This window comes from Cydia pomonella, chromosome 22, assembly GCF_033807575.1.
Source record: "Cydia pomonella isolate Wapato2018A chromosome 22, ilCydPomo1, whole genome shotgun sequence".
In the NCBI taxonomy this organism is placed as follows: domain Eukaryota; kingdom Metazoa; phylum Arthropoda; class Insecta; order Lepidoptera; family Tortricidae; genus Cydia; species Cydia pomonella.
Window position 1 is genome coordinate 8,256,346 of NC_084724.1, and position 18,953 is coordinate 8,275,298.

The 18,953-nt window shown below is 38.0% G+C and overlaps 1 protein-coding gene across 1 annotated transcript in view; it reads right to left on the reverse strand.

Annotated features, from left to right (window-relative positions):
- Positions 1–2,222: 2,222 nt before the first annotated feature.
- The window catches only part of LOC133530152 (transcription factor Sox-17-alpha-A), a 210,597-nt gene continuing 193,866 nt past the window's right edge, over positions 2,223–18,953 (reverse strand). The window contains exon 4 of the mRNA XM_061868010.1: positions 2,223–5,163. Within this exon, the coding sequence (XP_061723994.1) occupies positions 3,929–5,163 (1,235 nt within the window). The 3' untranslated portion in view covers positions 2,223–3,928. The remainder of the gene's footprint in view (positions 5,164–18,953) is intronic.

Sequence of the window (18,953 nt, forward strand, 5' to 3'; positions counted from 1 at the left end):
TAAAATATATTAAGTTTAAATATTATGTTTTTATTTAATGTTGATGTGTCTCGAGTACGTCAACATTTATGTGTAATGTTCTTTATGTGTTAACCTTGGACACTAATAGTTCAGTGACCTGTACGTACTTACCTACTGACTAAGATATTATTTCAATATGAATTTGGCGTGTTTGGAAGCAAATACTTATTTTTATATCTGTTAGAGGCAAATTGAATAGTTATTTGTTTTAAATTGTCGACTTATTCTTTTCGTAACTACCTAAACAAAAAAAGTAGAAGAAACAATTTTATGACGCGAAAATTTTTTTTGGCTTTGTGTGGAGGGTTGGTAGACGTCGACGATCTGCCCCATAGAAAAAAAGAATTTCGCGTATAAATTTTTTTTTTCTATCAGAATACGATACTAAATATCTCCTTTAACGCTATCTTAGTTACACCTTGTATGTAGATACTGCTATTTTTTTTATTGAAAGAACCAATAATAAAGTAGTGGCTACCTATTTGTATGTAACTCCAGTGCCGGGGCAAGACCAACATTTTGGCAAGGTACATTTAGCGAGGCCCTCTGGTGGCGCAAGAAATAACGAACATTTTTACGTTGAATCCGAGATATACTTATATGAGGCGCGAGGCCCCTCGGACCGCGAGGCCGAAGGCAGTGGCCCACGTCGCTCTCGCCTAACGCTGTCTCTGTCTAACTCATCCAAATACTCGGGAAAAAACACATAAACAAGATATTATTGTAGAATATAAATTTTATTGCTCCTTATAAATTTTCTTAAAAATAGGAAAAACTTAATTTCGCAGTGCGAGTGTCTTTTTGTTAAAATTACAATATTAACTAACAAGTTCTAACATTTTAGTACAATATGAGATATTTTAGATCTTACAATTTATACAGATATTCAAACTAATTAAACTAAAATAATTGATATAAAAATACGCCTTATGAACTAGTATCTACAAGCAAATGCTACAGAACCACACTTAAGAATAAAGAAGTAAAACAAAAAAAACCGGACAAGTGCGAGTCGAACCCACCGAGGGTTCTGTACTTTTTAGTATTTTTTGTTATAGTGGCAACAGAAATACATCGATGAAAATTTCAACAGTCTAACTATGACGGTTCATGAGATACAGCCTGGTGGCAGACGGACTGACGGACAACGGAGTCTTAGTAATAGGGTCCTATTTTACCCTTTGGGTACGGAACGCTAGAAAGTCTAAGTGAAATTTCGATATTCGGTAAGTATTAATATACAGTCACGGACTTTAATTGTTGAGCCACTTAGATATGGAAGGTTTTATCAAAAAGTGTCCGTCAAAAAAACCTTAAATAGCCACTACAATACCTAGAATATTAAAAAAATAACTAATCAAAGAAGCGCACTTGACACCGGCAATAACGTCTAGGTTCATAGCTACTCTAGCGCTACTCTGGAGAGTTTTGGAACTATTATTTATAGCTGACAGCTGGACACTTTTGCAACAGTTCTGCCTATGGAGATTGTATTCCTTACCTCTACCTTCCATACATTTAGGGTTCACGTTAAATTGTAGATGTCATAGCGTTTACATTGACAACCAAATTAGCTTGAACCGTAGATGGGTCAACCATTAATGTCTGTCACCGTACATCGGGGTAGATTACAAAATGGTGGAATGACGAAAATCACTAAGAAACGCTTTATAACAGACAATAGAGTTAGAGTCGTATTGGTACACTCAAACACACCTCCTTTGTCAGTAAACTAAGGCGCAAAATTCAAATTATCTATGGGAGATTTAATCGCGTCTACATTTTCTTAGTTTTCCGCCTTTTTCTATTAACAAAAAAATAAAAGGTGTAAATAATATTTTTTTTATCGCGTCTAGGCGCCCTTTTTCTACTAACAAAAAAAAGGTGTAAATGTTAATATATATTTTTTGTTGTTTTTTTTTTAAATCGCGTCTACATTTATTTTGAATTGCCGCCTTTCTCTACTATCAAAGTGGGTGTGCCAGATAATAAGATATAAAATACATACTTGTTTTATTTTTTTATTTGTCCTAATGAAAATATACAAGAAAAAAACATAATATAATGTGTGGCTGTAGCATTATTGGAAGAACTGATTTGATTATTCTAGTCAAATACTTTTTACTACTTTTAAAGCAAGAAATCTTGGTAATAACATATGTTGATTCGATATATTTTTATAAACCCTGCAATAAAATTTCTTTTACGTTGTGTTGTTTCTGACCACTCTGTCACGCTTGTATCTATGTCTTCTATCAAATAAAAAAAGTCGAGTTCTATTGTATATCTATCTAGCTGTATATTTTACATGAGAAAAAATAAACACAAAATTTTATCTCATACAAAAAGCCGTCTCTCTCTCCGTCTCATTTCTTGGGGACAAAAAACAAGACAACGAAAATAATTTTGACCCAATTATTTAAATATAAATATTTCTAACGGGTCACCCCCGCATTTTCGTGAAGTTTGGTCTAAATTTCGTGTGAGCCTTTAAGGCGCATGGCACACTGCATCCGATTCGCACGTCGCTATAATACGTGCATAGCGTTATCTCCCTCAAACATCGGAGCGACATGCCAATCGGATGCAGTGTGGCATGCGCCTATTAATAATGTATTTGATTGTGTTAAAAAAAGGAAGAAAAATAAAAATGTAGGTAATTTCGATTTTTGCATATTGAAATATTGAAAATTAATTTATACAATACCTACTATTTTATTTTTGGAAGTGAACATAAAGATATAATCACCAAAAATTGTTTTAAAACTAGTAAAAAAATACTTTCTCGTCTTATATTAGAATTTCAGCAGAACTCTATTGAGAGTTACATTAATTTCGAAACTCATTTTACCTAGAAATATACAAAGTGCGACAGCTAAAAATAAATAATCTTTTACATAGGAATCGCTGTCTCGTAGTGCAAATACATGTTTAGTGTTATTATGGATAGTGGCGTAGCGTGAACTAATCTAGCCATGGGCGAAGCGAAACCACACCTATGAGGCCCTTTTCAATGTGCATTCCCAAGGTAATAAAAAGGTTGGCTTTGCGAGGCCCCCCTAAGTGCGAGGCCGTGGGCAAGGGCCCCATCCGCCCACGCCTAGCTACGCCACTGATTATGGACATTTACATAGCACCAATATATTACAAAGGGGACGATTTTTAAATCATTGCAAAACTGCAATATAGTCTTTCAAAATTTAAATCAGAATGAAATAAAATATGCATAACCGTTCGACCGCCAAATACGTTAACTGACGCGCGCTACCCTTCACTACAAGGTTTAGGATGACGCCCCGAACACGATTAAATGTGGCCTTCAATGGACTAATGCAAAGTGTAGATAATTTCCGAAGTGCAGTCGTCAGAAAAATCGGGGTTTCACATGATAGTTTTTGCCAAACTACGGCCATATTTGAAAATGCACTTGGTATTAGACCATAAGCCTAATGAGTTAAAATTTATTCCGAAAGAATCACTAAGTGGCCGGTTCTCGGCAAAGAATTTTGCGTGAGCGTTGCAAGGTATGCAGGAATTTCTTTTCGGTTCTAACGAAACAGAATTATAGATAGTTAGAATCACATTCTATTTCACATATTTGCACAAATAAATTCTAAATCACTGGTCAACATGCTGCGTCCAACATTAATAGAAATCCTAAAGTTATTATAATTTATAAATATCCAGTATAATTCACGATGGTCGCCTATAACCGGCAATATAATACAAAATCTACATCCTACTTAAGTCATACGAAAACTTTATAACGTTTCAGGCATTTACAATTACAAACTAACGCAAGAGTCATAATTCAGAATTTAATTCTTACTAGGAATTTAAACATTGATTCGATCACAAAACTGTGGAAATATACTCTTTGGGCTACTAATAGGAAGGCTGGAGAGGATCAGTTACTGTAGCACGTCTGCCGGACCCCGGCCAAGATGACGCTGAACTCGTCGTCTGTTCGAGCCTCGGCCAGCGCCGCGGCGGGCGCGGGGTACGGGGCCGCGGGCGGCGGCCCGGAGATCACTGAAGCGTACGGAGACGGGTACATCCTCTCAGAACAGTATTCAGGCCCTGGCGCCTGCTCCGGACAGTACGGCGAAACCCTGTACCCTTGCTGCTGCTGCTGCTCGTATCTATACTGGTGCTGCTCCATCTGCTCAGGAGCATAGTCCAAGTACTTATCGAACTCCCTCGCATCCACATCAGATTCTGGTGAGCCGGTCCTGATCTCAGGCCGCTGGCTCATGAATTGCTCCGATTCCTGATTGGCAGGCGGCTCTTCTGAGAAGTAACTGCCTCCGGTATCGTACTCGGTCTTAGGCTGTTCAGGGTAGTGCGATTGTGCTACGTAGGAATCCTCCGTTTTGTACATCTGCTCGTATTCGTACGGGTGGTACTGGATGCTGTATTCGGCGTTCATTGGGCCGCTCGGAGCGGACGATACTCTGGGCGTGGACGTGCCTAGCGCCTGCTGGTCTTGGGAGGTCGCGACAGGAGGGAAGAACGTTCCGGTGACGAGAGGCGGCTGCTCCGCTAAAGTCCTTTGCGTGCACATGACGTACATGCCATTAGCCATGCCCATAGCGGCGACAGGAGCCGGGGAGAACGAGCCAGGCGTCCTGTATGTCTTGTAAGGGGAGTAGGAATCGGACATGGAGGAAGCGTTGATGGCTCTTCGCCGCTCCTCGTACTGGAAGTTCTCTTTCTCGTTTTCTACTGGTGACGCGTCAGGAGTAGGGAGCGGGGCTTCGGCCGGCGCGCTCCTCCGTCCTTGGGGTTCCGGTGACCTTGCCGGGGAAGACTCGGGAGTTTGGACGTGGCCGTTGAACTGGTTGGACTGGTAATCCGATGCGAGGGGAGAGGTTCTGTAAGGCGAGAAGCCGGCGCCTGGGTTGTGGGAGAACCGTGCGTCGGGCGAATCGGTCGTAGTGGCATAGGGGGAGCCGAGGGCGGCGGAGGTGGGGGGCGCGCTAGCGGGAGGCGCGGGCTGGTTAGGCCGCGTCTTGTTCTGCTTCCGCCGCCGCGGCCGGTACTTGTAGTTGGGGTGCTCCGTCATGTGGATGACTCGGAGCCTCTCGGCCTCTTCTACAAACGGTCGTCGGTCTTGCGGAGTCAGGGAGCGCCATTTTTTACCTGGAAATAAGAGATTTAGGGTTAGTGAGGTATTTTCTCAGCCAAATATACAAAATGTCTGACGAGATTTAAAATGTACTCTGTTTCTACATAAAAATCTATGATTAATATTACTACTACCTACTCAAATATGAATACTATTTGTCTTGATATGACGAGAATAAGATAGATGTGTGTTATTTAGGTACCTTTATCATAGAAATATAAAAGAGAACTTTAAGTTTGAAAGTTTCTAACACTTAAATGAATAATTTCTATTGACCGGACACGTCAACACAATATACCGTCAAATGACCTACACTACAGAACTAATCACATATCGTACTTAAAAATAATACTCGGCATCCGATAAAACTGTCTCTTCAAATCGATAACATACCAAACGCATCGCGTCTCCAAATGTAAATTGTTTGTTTTGTCAGTAGCCAGCAGTGTCCTCTTGATAAATATCCTAAAAGATTGCCCATGATTTTCGATAATTTCTCTATACAACTAACACTTCCATCTCCATTCAATTATAAGTCTTGTGACTTGAGTATAGAGTTGAGATTTCTTTAGTATGAATATAAGGTTATTTATGATGCGTTCATTGCTGTGTTTCAGAGTTATTTGATAGAACACCATCGTGATTATTTAGCTCCGCCGTGACAGGGCGTCCATTTTATTTTCTCTAATATTATTCTCAGTAATCTTGATATGGTGTAATATTCGTAAGCGTGTTATGTTACATGTTCGCTACTTACATTAATATTGTACCTACGATAGAGCATCTTACAGGTGTTTAGCGGAAAAATGAGTTTAACGGTGATTTGTCGATTAATTGATGGTGTCACCGGTCATAAGTCAGAGGTTGAGTTATATGAGGTGTTAGAAGAATTTCGAAGGTTTATTAATAGATTTATGTATTGATCGTCGTTCAGCGATTTTGTTAGATAAAAACTATGAATTATATGGCAAAAAGTATGTAGAATTTGTGTGAATATTTTTATCGAGTTACGAGTATAGATTGACACTTTTATCAACCTTTATTTGATATATTCTGATTTTTATTTGTTTTATAAAAGATGGCGCGGTTGCACGGAGCGGGTCAGCGGGTTAACGAAAAATAGTATGAGTATGAGCGTTGCTAACTGGCGCGGACGCGTGCTGCGGATATTACCTATAATGGCACCCGCGTGCGTGCGCCAGCGCCAACTAGCGGACGCTCTCAAACTGTTCAAAGTTACATACTTTGCTTATTGCTTTCCGAGACTCTACCTACATTTTTAGATGCTAATACGGAAATGTCAAGTTTCCCTATTACTTCATTATATATTTATTTAACGCTAAAATTGAGTCTCAAATACTTTACCAGAGATAAAGTATTTGAGAGGCAGAGTCAAAGGCAGATTATAACAGGCCCATTTTTTTTGTAAGGAGATATCCTTAAGTAGGTGATAACCTCTAGCACCATAAAGTAAGCTTATGGAGTCAATGATTTTCAGGGTATCGAAACACTTAATGTCGCCTCCTGGCGACCGAGTTTCAAACATAAAAAAAACCGGCCAAGTGCGAGTCGGACTCGCAGTGGAAGAGTTCCGTACCATTATCTATAAAAACGGTCACCCATCCAAGTACTGACCGCGCCCGACGTTGCTTAACTTCGGTGATTGGATGAGAACCTCGAGATTGAAAAGAAATATTTATTTTATTCTGTTTTTAGTATTTGTTGTTATAGCAGCAACAGAAATACATAATCTGTAGAAATTTCAACTGGCTAACTATCACGGTTCATGAGATACAGCCTGGTGACTGACGGACGGACGAACGGACGGACGGACAGCGGAGTCTCAGTAAAAGGGGCCCGTTTGGCCCTTTGGGTACGGAACCCTAAAAAGACAAAATTTAATGAGACCTAGTTCCCTAACTATAGTAAGTATAGTTCGTGTCATCCACGATGACGCCCAGATTTATCAAATCTAACCTTTACTAACATGTCATTACGAGTCCAGGCACGCGTCGTCGTGAATTACACGATCTACCTGTTCGTACGGCTCGATTCGGAAAATGATTAAGACACGTTTAAGATCTTGGAAAGATCTTTAAAAGATCGATAATTAAACGACATGTCAAAATTGACGTTTATTTCGATTCCGCTGTGATCCCAGTAAGATCTATCTACGATATTTCTAATGTTAAAGTGACATTGATTGCCCAAATCGAGCTACTTCTGTCAATTATACGACATACAAACGATATCTAAATGAGAACTTATCGTTATCGTATCTCATTCTTCGAATCGAGCCGTTAAACGTGTAAAACACAAACAGCCAATCACCGACTCGTTCACCGACGTTTTTGCGTATGCGCCTGACAAAAAGTCAGGTACGCCGTTGACTGATGTCAAGCGTCATTCTGACAAATGACGGGCCGGCTTCCTGTCGCGCACCCGATGTCCCATTAATGTTCGGTTATCGGCTTGAGCCTTATCAAATATAATTAATGATTTATTGGCTTTATAATTTAACAGATTAAAGGGGGTCTCGTGGGAAATGGGACTTGATTTACAAGTTTAAGACGAAAGTGGAAGTCCGCGTGAAATCGCCTTTTCATACAAACGTACCTATTAAAGTAACGGCCCGATTCGAAGAATGAGATACGATAAAGATAAGTTCTGGTTTAGATAAGTTCTCATTTAGATATCGTTTGTATGTCGTATAATTGACAGAAGCAGCTCGATTCGGCCAACCAATGTCACTTTGACGTTAGAAATATCGTAGATAGATCTTATTGGGATCACAGCGGAATCGATATAAAAGTCAACTTTGACATGTTGTTTAGTTATCGATATTTTAAAGATCTTTCCAAGATCTTTAACTTGTCTTAATCATTCTTCGAATCGGGCCGTAAGTAATAAGTATATAAAATAAATAAATAAAGTATATATTGAAAATATTTTGACACACTAGGATGTATATCTTGAGTAGTTACACGTTAATCGCTGTCAATTTCATGACGACAATTAACCATGAAATCTTGATGGGAATCTAATTTTTGCCTTTTTTACATTGTAATAATCGATTATTGTTTATGAAATGAACACCAAAGCTCTTATTGAAAAATGCTTAAATTATTATTACTAAACTAACAGTGATTAACTTTTCTTAACCACTCACGGTAATTGGGTGCACTATTTTCTGAAAAACTCCCATCAACCACAGATTTTTTTAGAATTTTTAATTGTTACCTAGAGCTAGGAGCATCAAAAATTATTTTCCATAATGTCAATATCTACACAGGAAAATGGAGACAATGTTTGTATGGGGAAGCAGCCATCACCTTTCTCATAACCAAAATTTATTTTAAATATTGTCATTGCCAAGGGCATTATGGCAAGAGTGAGAGAGATTGTGATATGCCCTCGGTCGTTAGTTTGGTTTGTGGCAAGTATAGTTGATCGGCGATGGAACTGGGAACAGCCTGACAGCCTGCTGCGAACATGGAAAATAGAATTTACTCGTAGTTTCCTGCCTATCTATTGCTCTTGCATAATCGAGCGACCGATAAATAAATCAATAAAAATAATTAATTCAGTAACTTCATATCTTAACAATATGCAGGTTGGCAATTATTTTTAAGTATACAAGATACTTATGTCAAGAGACACCGCTCTTCCTTACTGGTTTGCTGATGACAATAACAACACAACGGATGCGTGCGTGCGTGCGTGCGTGCGTGCGTGCGTGCGTGCGTGCGTGCGTGCGGGCGTGCGTGCGTGCGCGTGTGTGTGTGTGTGTGTGCATGTGTCAAGTGTATGTTATCATAACCGGTATGGTTAAATTGGGTGGAATCTGAGCATAGAAGAGAATTGGAGAAATGTTATGTGATTGTTCTAATATATCTTATATTTCTGTGTATTTTCTAGGTTTTAGCCATTCAATATTTTATTTTTACATTCTTTGTAGGTACATAGATGTATATAAATCAATGACATTATCTATAAGATTATAAAATTTTGCAGATAGAGCGACATACTGTCTTCTAGCATATGCACACTTTGTTTTTGGCTTCCTTTTACTAGAGGCACTTGTTGAGGACCGATATTTCGAATGTTGATATTCGGGATAGGCTCTCTGATTTGCTCTCCCATTTTTTACACCATTCCGCAACTCAACTTGATAGAAAGATTTGATTGATACCTGTCATTTACCAAAGTCGTCTCGAGTCCCCCATCGTTGTATAGTTAATGGCATCAATTTATTTAGCGATAACAAACATTCTGACAGTTTGGGTAGTTTTCTACGAATACCTGGGAGTTATAGTGTAATAGATTTGTAAAGATATCTGCACTTGGTAAGAACGTGAAATAAAACTTAAAAAAAACCGGCCAACTGCGAGTCGGACTCGCGCACCGAGGGTTCCGTACAAAAATTTACGGTTTTCTCAATTTTTCCTTCATCTGTGCTATACGTTGCTTCGTACCAAATTTCAAGATTCTGAGTTCACGGGAAGTACCCTGTAGGTTTAGATTATAGAAAGTTTGCAGAAATTTGCGGTATAAACGGCTGTATTGTATCTTTTGATTGCGTTGGCTTAGAAGTTTGATTTATTCACAGCTCCAAGGTACAGTACACCTGAGTATTTGATATAAATTCCAGCTTGATATGAGCGTGGAGATATCCACGCGTTCCTGAGAAAAAGGGTCTTAACAGACAGACGGACGGACAACAAAGTGATCCTATAAGGGTTCCGTTTTTTCCTTTCAAGGTACGGAACCCTTAAAAAGGCAACCAACCTCAAAAATCATATTATCCTTATTACATGTGTTTGCCTTTTTTTAAGCTCTCTACCTTAATATATGGGCAATAAGGTCGTGTATACATATTTTTGGCCCTGTCCGTGTCGATATTTAATACCTTGACATAATACTTGGTACACTAGGCTAAAGTTATCATCAAAACCTCAACCACCGATCTAAATAGACGGTCGTTAGCATCGAATCCAGGAGCCCCCAAAACGAAGAGTCTAATGATAACATTAATGACCCAATCGATCATAATAAAAGATCCGTTCCGCTGGGACCCGCCGGATTCGGTCGTTTAACCAGAAAAGGTTAGGTACTTTTTGATCTTGTTATCAATGGGGATAAAAACTGCCGATTTCTCACTTTAGGGGTTGATACTAAAGTTATAATTGAGATAGTTGCATTTTATCCACATGTAATCAGATGCAAATTTTAAGTTGTTTCCTTAAGTAACCTGGTAGAATTTAGAGGCTTGAATCGGTCCCATTTGGCTGTACAATGAAAATATTTGTTTAAAATGAGGAATATTTGATACGATTTTCTACTACAGAAATGAAGTCGCTGCCATGAATAACCCGTTCACCAAACAATACTTTCACGAGTTTTGTAATTTCTGAGATAAATCAAAATACCTGACGCCAAAATTTACAATGCGTCGGCTTAATACAAGAAAATAAATGGAAATATGGACAATCTCATGTATTTTAGTAAATACGGGTGCAAAGTGGAACTCGATATTATGACACGCGGTGGTCCCGGTTCTCGTTCATCATATCATTAATTAGATCGCAATCTTTATCATTAATTAAATAATGATTAATGATGCGTTCATATTAACAGAGTTTTGGTGTACAAATAGTGATTTAACGTTTTTGTTCAAATTGTTTAAAACTATAACAGAGAGAAATAATTTAGAATTTTATTCAAAATATTGAAATATGTTACAAATTGATAATTTTTGTCGTTCAATATAGATCACTGTTATAACATATATCATTTTACGGTTTGACACGCCATTTCCGTCAGTAGAAAAACACGGCACTCCCAGAAAACTTTAATTTTGCGCCTTTTTCTAGGGACGCGCCAAAGTATAATAGGTTCGAGATATATTCCGAAAGCCACAACTTTTTTTTTTTCACCTCACAAAGGATACATTTAACAATTACTATTATATAGAGAAAGGCAAAATCGATTTATACCCTTTGTGAGAGACTGGAGTCTGAGCTAGGCGTAAACCTGTAATATTCATGACAGCTTGTGATATTCAAATAACAATCTTGTGGCATCTCAATGATGATCCAAAGATCAGGGATGAGGTAAATGTTTTCGTGTCTTATTTAAGAGGAATAACGGAAACAACAAAACAAAACCGACCGAAAACCGAGAAGTGCGAGTCGGACTCGCTCACCGAGGGTTCCGTACTTGCTAGTATTTGTTGTTATAGTGGCACATATACACATATATACATCATCTGTGAAAATTTCAATTGTCTATCTCGGTTGATGAGATACAGCCTGGTGACAGACAGCTGGACGGACAGCCGTGTCTTAGTAATAGGGTCCCGTTTTACTCTTTGGGTACTGAACCCTAAAAACCGTTTCGTGTCTCTATCATGGAATCAAACCTACTGAGTGAATTTTAATAAATTTGTGATAATGAGTTATTATTAGTATTTTTGTCGCCCGAGTGACATAGGTAATATAATTGACTTTCAAAAAGTATTAGGAAGTGATAGAACGTTCGACATAATAAAACACCGTAAATGACTCGCGTTAGACCTGGCCTGGTCCGGACCGGACCTTCCGGCCCTTACTTTTCTATGACAGATTATCGGTAATCACATGCCTTCCATAGAAAACGAAGTGCTGGAAGCTCTGGCCCGGCCCCGGCTCGGTCTAACGTTTGTCAACCTTAATACTTAGGGCCATAGTATTCAAACGTTTTAGTAAAGACTTTTGACAAACCGTAGTGCGTAATATTCTAAGATATACATAACTCCGTATAAGATAAATAAAGTCTTACGGCCTGATTCGAAGAATGAGATACGATAACGATAAGTTCTGGTTTAGATAAGTTCTTATTTAGATATCGTTTGTATATCGTATAATTGTCAGTAGCAGTTCGATTCGGGCAACCAATGTCACTTTGACGTTAGTAATATCATAGATAGATGTTATTGGGATCACAGCGCAATCAAAACAAACGTCAATTTTGACATGTCGTTTAGTTATCGATCTTTTAAAGATCTTTCCAAGATCTTAAACGTGTCTTAATCACTCTTCGAATCGGGCCGTGAGAAAAAAACGTGCCTCGAAAAATCAATAAAAATTATGCTCACATCTATTGGCGCATAAATTACCTTTGGCCTATACTCGAGTAGATGGCGACACTGTTTCATATTTAACACATATCAGTGAAAAGACATGGGTCAATATATACTGTTTTAGTCCTGTGTCGAAAGATGGCAGTAAATTTAGTTTACTACATAATTTACCTTGACAACACACCTCTATACTCAATTCTCTGTGGTATAGACTGACTTAAAAGGAGTTTTTTTGTCAAAAACTTCATTTTTGATACAAGCTTTTATCACCGATGTACTTTTCTTTCAACAGTCGACATCAATACAATTCTAACATAATATTGCATTGTCACCCAAATTACATAGCAGGTATGCTTGTTTGCCTCAGATGTGGTATATAAAATATATATTATGTAGGTACTCAAGTGAAGTTTTAGGTCAGATCTTAGTTAGCATGCAAGATTTGATCCTTTCTTTCTATAATAATTATTAAATAAAGCTTGCAAAAATAGTACGGAATTTAATGTCTACCTTTGTCCAATAACATCTATTGTAAGTCCCTGGCCGACCGCGAGGTGGCGTCGCCGTGGTTTTTCGCCGCAACGGATGCTCCGCGCACGCGCTGCATTCTAAATTCGAACATCCACCGTCCCTCTCGAACTAGAGCGGGCCATGTAAGGGCATCTCTTTTTAACCATTTTTTATTGCATTTCGATTCCGTGTGCGTCATTTTTGTCGTTTTTTGTGTGATATAGCGGTTTGTTGCGCTTTTATTGATTTTAAACTAAATCTCTAGCTGTTAAACGGGTTTTTGTAATAAAAAAGGCTTAATACTACTGGTATTAAAATAGTTTCTTCCTATCATTTTTAGGGTTCCGTAGCCAAATGGCAAAAAACGGAACCCGTATAGATTCGTCATGTCCGTCTGTCTGTCCGATTCTGTCACAGCCACTTTTTGTAACTGAATTAATCTAGTCTGTGCGAACAAAAAACGTTTCGAAAACCCTTACGTACTTTACTAATATGGAAGGTAGAGTTCAGGAATAGAATCTCCATATACCAAAAAGTGTCCGACAAAAAACCATAAATAGGTGGCGCTTCAATACCTAGAATACTTGAGAAAAAAATCTAATCATAGACAGCGCACTTCACTCCGTCAATAACGCCTAGGTTCTTAGCTACTCTAGCGCTACTCTGGAGAGATTTGGAACTATTATTTATGGCTGACAGCTGGACACTTTTGCAACAGTTCTGCCTATGGAGATTCTGTTCCTTGCCTCTACCTTCCATACTTACTAACTTTACATTAAAATTCTTTTACAACTTTTCCCATGATGCTCAAAATCATTTAACTAAATCAGTTGCAACACAAAACAATTTCAAGCTTCCATTTTACATTTTCTAGTAGTTTTAGTCCGCTATAAACAGAAGCAAACTATCTTTTACCGACTGTAAAATTGCTGTTCCACTCATTTCACATACCAAGGAAAAGGACAGATGATTTTATGTCACAGATAAAATTTGCTAGAAACATTCAAGGTACAATCTGAAATTACATGTTGGGTCGTAACTATTTTCTTTATCTAAAAATAAACTTTAGAGCGTTGAATATAAGTGTGTTTATGGCTTGAAGAAAGTGTAGTGCTTAACGATTTTACTTTGTCTATGGTATTTTTTGTTTCTCGGAACTGTGGACTGCCGAAATGCATAAACCTTTATTCGGTCTTACGCGTATGCTGGCGGAAACGAACATTTTATATGTTTGACGTGTGGGTCAAGTCTCAAACTTTTTGAAGCTGATTTGTGATATACGTACAAATATATCGTAAAGTGGCAATCAAAACTCACTAATTACTACTACAAGTTCAGATTAAGAAGCCATAGTGAATTGTACTAGTGATAAAACAAGGTTGATTACTGTGTTTTTTTTTTTGCAATTACCTAGTGAGTTTTGGTAGTCGTTTTGCAATTAGTGAACTATGGGTTAAGTTTCAAATTTGAGGATGAAGGCCTAAAAGTATATTGTCATATTACAACCAAAACTCACTAATTACTACTACAAATTCAGAGACAGTGAATTGTACTAGTAATAAAACAAGTTTTTTTGGTAGTTTTTTTTTGCAATTAGTGAGCTATGGGTTACGTGTCACACTTTTTGAAGCTGTAAATGATATACCTACAGATATATCGTCAGATGACAACTAATCACTACCTACTACAAGTTCAGGAACATTATCGTACTAGCAATAAAACGAGGTTGATTTTTTTTTTGCAATTAGTGAATTTTGGTTGTAACCTATACGGCTACCACTAGCTTTGACATTGACACATTTAAAAGCTACCCATTCAACCCCCAAGTATGCTCTTTAAATACATATAAATACTTATAACAATCAAAAACATTCATAACTTAGAAGCAAATGTAGAAGCAAAACCCGGGATCTCCAGCTTCGTAGTGGTTGCTACTAAGAAAGGTAGGAGGCTGCTTAGTTATTTCAAAGTGTACTTACAAGTAACAAGAACCTAAGTGTGCAAGCTATTTCAAGCTCAATCTTTAAAACTTTGAGATTCCGTTAAAACAAAATATTACGTACATCAAATCTATGACAAATTCAATGGTCTCAAACTGTCCATCTGTACGCATCACCCGCTATCCGCTTCCGCTTAAGCTCACGCCCTATCCCCCACCAGATCACCAAGTAATAAACCGCCCGCCATAACCGAAGCCCGAGGCATCGCATTGTGATTTTCTTACAACCGTCCCGCCCTTGACGTTTCCACCGACTTTATAATCTATTTAACGCACGCACTATGCTTTAAAACGCTTTTAAACACGACCTTCGTACAATATGCGCTTACGTCGAAAATCGCTGCATTTGCATGGAAATACGGTTGAAAACGGCTTAAACGCCAGTAAGACTAACGTGCCTACCTGAAAGACACCCATAGTTGAAATTGCTTGAGATGAACGAAAGCTTGTTATTGCAAATTAAATCTTGTGATTACACAATAAGGTCGATATTTGAGTGGATTATTTAACTAATCTGAAATATTTTCAACTATACCATAAAGACATACATGCCTTTTCTTGCCCTCTACTATACGCCTTATATTAATAGAAGTTGCCATCTTAGTAGAATTTACCGTAAACGTAGAACCTTTTCAAAGTAAAAGTATAGAAATTGTGGCAAAAAGCCTAAGACCTACCTACCGCGTTCTATGCCGTTTTATGGGTTTCGATGAAATGTCCGCAGATTCCTAGGGTGACCATTTATAGGTGAGTCAGTGGGACAAAAGTGTAAAGTCACGAACAAAGTAACTGGTCAGTCGTTAAAGGGGTGAATGGTCTTTTAAATTAGTATTACTGCTGTATTTTATCTTTTGAGATTTTCTTCTTCCTTGCGTTATCATTCTGCTACGGCTCATGGGAGCCTGGGGTCCGCTTGGCAACTCATCCCGAGAATTGGCGTAGGCACTAGTTTTTACGAAAGAGACTGCCATCTGACCTTCCAACCCAGAGGGTAAACTTATTGGGATAAGTCCGGTTTACTCACGATGTTTTCCTTCATCGAAAAGGGACTGGTAATTATCAAATTATACTTCGCAAAAAGTTCCGAAAAACTCGTTGGTACGAGCCGGGGTTTGGACTCTCGACCTCCGGATTGCAAGTCGCATGCTCTTACCGCTAGGCCACCAGCGCTTGAGATAAATCTAATATTAACTGTCTTGCTCACACTCCTTCAGATCTTTGCGCTATTACATGTGCTATTATAAAATACCTAAAAGAACCGATCAATATGGGAAAAGACTCTGGCCAACATACCTGCCTAATATCCCGAACAGCTTACCCAAACAAGTAACTAGTAGAAACTCTTAAAAAAACATCCTGATAAAATAAAGAGTAGACTGCATACGAAGCCATATATGGCGGATATGATATTCAACTCTATTGGCAGCTAGTAAGGTTAAAATTTCAACATTTTTCTTATTACATGCAGTACCTAAGGGGTTAAGAAAGCAGTGATTAACATGAATTAATGTACTCGTACAACTAATATTAAAATAACATATAAGCATTAACTACCTAAATTAAAACTAATTATATAAAAAGGCTTAACTTAGTTAAGATAATCTCCAAATACGAGTATAGAGATTATAACTGAGTTCGGACTGTCCTTCAACACATTAATGAAAATAAACAGTTTTTTTAACGTAAAGCTTTATAATAGTGTCTGCCAAGGTCAAACAACGTATTTTGCCCTATGCTTGACTGGTAGAGAATGCCCTAAGACATTAAGTCCGCCATTTGTGTTTTTTTGTTGGCCTATTAGTGTCCCACTGCTTATTGTAATCAAATCTAAGTAAACATCTCGAGCCATAATACATACATAAACATAGACTATATCTTCAGACATAAGAGTGAAATAAAATTTTACAGCATTTTACTTGAAATTTGAACCTTAGTGGAACTGCATTAAGATTTTTTTTAATAAAACCTCTTAGAGAGAGAAACAGAGGTGGAAACGATTTCCACGCAAGTGTCGCACACGGAAGCTAATAAGAAACTAACATATCTACCTCTATAATAATACCATTACATTTTAATCCTAAACCTAATCTAATTAAAATTCACTTAACGCCACCGTTGCCACGCGCTTTATATTTCATTCAAAAATCCGTTTGAAAACTAAATAAAATCATTATTCTGTAGCGTACCGACGACGTCGATATTTATTTCTCCTAATTTGACTGAATTTCTGGGCTAAAAGTCGTGAGCAATGTTCGTATATTTGCCTCTTTCTCGCTTGCGTTGCATCTATAAATCGGTCTTTATCTTTTAGTTTAAGATGCTCTGCGCGTGCGTTGCGGACGCGCGCGTGCCATAACGTCGCTTCTTTTTTTATAACAAGAAAAACCATAAAAGAGGTTGTTAAACGTTAGTTAGGGATTAGTTTTTGTTAAAGGGAGTAAAGTGTGAATGGGCGAGGGATCGTTAAGAGGCAATTATATTTAAAAAATAGCTCGTTAAGAGGCCTTTTGTCGAGAGAGCCGACGATGTATATTGATGATTACTATGATAATATTAATGGTAGCAAAACTAGCAGAGTCATAAATTAAATCTTTTTAGTTTCCCTCCGGTCGTGTTTTAATTTATCGCCACTCGTTCCGAATTTCCTACTTTTCGCACTTGTATCGTAATGTATGTACTATTAAATTGCACTGTTTCCATATGGAATTGATGGGTAGGTACTTACTACTCGGAACTTAAAGACTCGGTCGTATTTTAAGCGCAGAGTCGCTTAAAAACGAATAGAGTTCTTCAAATTTCGACTCAAAACATTCGAGTTCCTCAAAGGACTTTATAACAATCAGGCCCATTCGAAACTGCTGCACTGACATCAGAATGATATATAAATCATGTCCGGTATCGTGCATCTCGCCCGCGCCAATACGACACGTACGAGCGAAATGTACAAAAACGAATAACATGATTCAAATCGAATTAGATAGAAAAGAATTAGCTATGATTAATATATAAGCAGTGATCGGAACTATGGGAGTAAAACTTTAACAAAACTTGTTAAGCGGACATAAAATAGTGCATACAGCCTTAAAAATATTCATTTACAGTACATATGGGGCTACTTTATAGCACTAGTGCGAGAAGTAGCATATTACGTTACTGTGTCGAACATTTAAAGGGCCATATGTACTGTAAAACGTTGTACGATACATGTGCGAATAGGTAATTCGCAACTCGTGTCGATTTAAAACACTCCCTTCGGTCGTGTTTTAATTTATCGCCACTCGTTTCGAATTTCCTATTTTTCGCACTTGTATCGTAATGTACTGTCTATAGGGATAGGAATAGTATAGTACTTACAGCCATAAAAATATTTACATTCATAGATATTCGAATATGTTTAAGGCTATAAGCACTCTTTTTACGTCCGCTTGATAAGTTTTGTTAAAGTTTTACTCCCATAGTTCCGATAACTGTATATAAGGTAAGATGGGGTAAAACTATCACCAAGATAATATTAACACTTAGTTCTTCTGGGCATTTTCCGCAAATCGACAACCATTGTGACTATTTTGCGTAAAACGAGGTAGCGCTACTCTAACCAACCCCGCTTGTAGGGAAAGACAAACATTTGTAGGAAAGCCTCATACGGTCCGATTCGAAGAATAAGATACGATAACGATTAGTTCTGGTTTAGATAAGTTCTCATTTAGATATCGTTTGTATGTCGTATAATTGACAGAAGCAGCTAGATTCGAGCAACCAATTTCACTTTGACGTTAGAAATATCGTAGATAGATCTTATTGGAATCACAGCGGAATCGAAATCAATGTCAATTTTTACATGTCGTAAGATCTTAAGCGGTGATAGCCGAGTGGATATGAAGTCCCACTTTCAATCCGGAGGTCGCGGGTTCAAATCCTGGCTCGTACTAATTAGTTTTTCGGAACTAATGTACGAAATGTCATTTGATATTTACCACTAGCTTTTCGGTGAAGGAAAACATCGTGAGGAAACCTGCATACATCTGCGAAGAAATTCAAAGGTGTGTGTGAAGTCCCCAATCCGCATTGGGCTAGCGTGGGGACTATAGCCCGAGCCCTCTCGCGTATGAGAGGAGGCCTGTGCCCAGCAGTGGGATGTATTTAGGCTGAATTATTATTATTAAGATCTTAAACGT